Source organism: Montipora capricornis, chromosome 10 (assembly GCF_036669925.1).
Source record: "Montipora capricornis isolate CH-2021 chromosome 10, ASM3666992v2, whole genome shotgun sequence".
Lineage (NCBI taxonomy): Eukaryota > Metazoa > Cnidaria > Anthozoa > Scleractinia > Acroporidae > Montipora > Montipora capricornis.
In genome coordinates, this window is record NC_090892.1 from 14,466,340 (window position 1) to 14,468,300 (window position 1,961).

The following is a 1,961-nucleotide window of genomic DNA, read 5'->3' on the forward strand; positions in this document are numbered from 1 at the left end:
TTAAGCGAACACGCTTTCAAAATCTGAGGGAAAAAAGGAAATGATTTTTATCATAGTTGCACTTTAACAAGTGTTATTGAAATCCAAAAAGAAAATTGGGGGTAACCACGCAGCTTCATTATCTCTGAAAAATGCGTGGTTACCCCCAATTTTCTCTTTGGATTCCAAGATCACTTGTTTAGTTCTGCCTTCTTTGCATAGTTTTAAACCGAGCAAAAATATCTCTGTATTAATAAGCACCACCCATAGGAAATCCGAGTATCTCGAGATGTGCATAATGCGCATGACATATGCGCAATAACAATCGTAGGCACCGTCTTTAAAATGCCGTCACTTTGAGTGACGGAAGCAAGTGCCAACCAGGAAGGAGGTTTGGCAAACATACATACATACATACATAAATACATACATACATACATACTTAATTGACCGCTCCCCATAGGGGCTTTTCAGGGCCAATGAAACACAATCAACAGAACACAACAACAACTGTTAAGAATCCCAACTGGCCGGAAGCAAACCAGTTGGCTATTTACAAGTGCAGCCGGGAAGTTGAACCAGGGACTACCAGGAACAAATTCAACGAGTGGTCAGAGCGGGTCTTGAACCCGGGATCTCCGGATCTCAAGGCAAGCGCCCTAACCACTGGGCCACACTGCCTCAACGAGGGAACGAGATTGTGAAGAAGAAGAAGAAGAGGGCCGGTAATGCAAAAATCAGTACAAGAATCAAGTTTTATTGAAGGGTAAACTTGTCAACAAGGTAAAAAGGAAATACATGCGCAGGTCAATGAATTAGTGAAAAGGAACTAACAGTAAGATTAATTTATGATTGCCCAAAGTAGTCCAATTTTTTCCTCTAGTATCCCCTGACAATCGGCTGCGCCAATTCAGCAACTCTCTCTGAACACCTCGCTCTTTGTGCAGCTTTTTTCACTTCAAAAGCATCAGGGTTTGGTAAATTTGTTGCTATTTCACGTTTTATTGGTAAAGCTAAATCGTCTATACGTTTCGAGGCCTTTGCTTTTAAAGCAGCCTTAGAAACTTCCCATACTCTAGTCTTATCGGGGGTATAACCCAAGGGAACTCCTTTAGCATGAGCAAGTTCCTGCAGTCTCTCCGAGGCCCGCGATGAAAGCGCCCCCTTCTTTATAATCCACTCCCGTTCCACAATATTGGGCCTCTGTTTTGGAAGAGAGAGGGTTTCTGTTCTCCCTGAAGCAGACGCTTTTTGTGCTGCTATGGAAACAGTGGTTTGAACTGGTCTACAGGGTTCGTACTCCACGTGAAATCCCTTGGGCTGTGACAAGCGGGTCAAACGTTCATTCGGAGAGGCTTTCATTGCAGCATTGCTCACTCTCCAGACTGGTGATGAACGCCCAATCGTGAAATCGCGGAACACGTTGTGTTGTCTCCTGCAAATGTATTATAAATAATGATACCTTTATTAAAGCCTCAAGCTTCTGTAGCCGCGCACAGTTGTTCTATCAATAGAGGAGACTGGAAATCAAACTAAATCAAATTAGTATAAATACAAAATCGCGCGCTCTCATTTGCTCGCAATCTCGGATTATCAGCCGATAATCACCTCGACGGACAAAATGGCTGCCAGTAGTCGTTTTGCCACTGTAAGTGAAGATGATTTTGCGTTGAAATGTTTTTTTTTGCTCTTTTTTGAAATAATCACCTGTGTATTTATACTAAAACAATTATTCGCCGAAGGCGAAGTGATTATCGGTGAATATTCACCGATAATAACTTCGCCTTCGCCTTCGGCGAATAATTGTTAATTAAAGCTCAAATGATGGAATAGAAACACCAACAAACTCCACCGTCGTGTACGTACAACGCCGAGTCCCGGAATCGAACCAGGACACTTTGGCGTAAAGCGAGTACTATCAAGATTGTAACCACTCTGCTCTCCTCTGTTTCTCGTTTTCATAAAATGACATATTCTTCTTG

The 1,961-nt window shown here is 42.5% G+C and overlaps 1 protein-coding gene across 1 annotated transcript in view; it reads right to left on the reverse strand.

Moving 5' to 3' along the window:
- Positions 1-858: 858 nt before the first annotated feature.
- The window catches only part of LOC138020337 (sperm microtubule associated protein 2-like), a 2,730-nt gene continuing 1,627 nt past the window's right edge, over positions 859-1,961 (reverse strand). The window contains exon 2 of the mRNA XM_068867342.1: positions 859-1,414. Within this exon, the coding sequence (XP_068723443.1) occupies positions 859-1,414 (556 nt within the window). The remainder of the gene's footprint in view (positions 1,415-1,961) is intronic.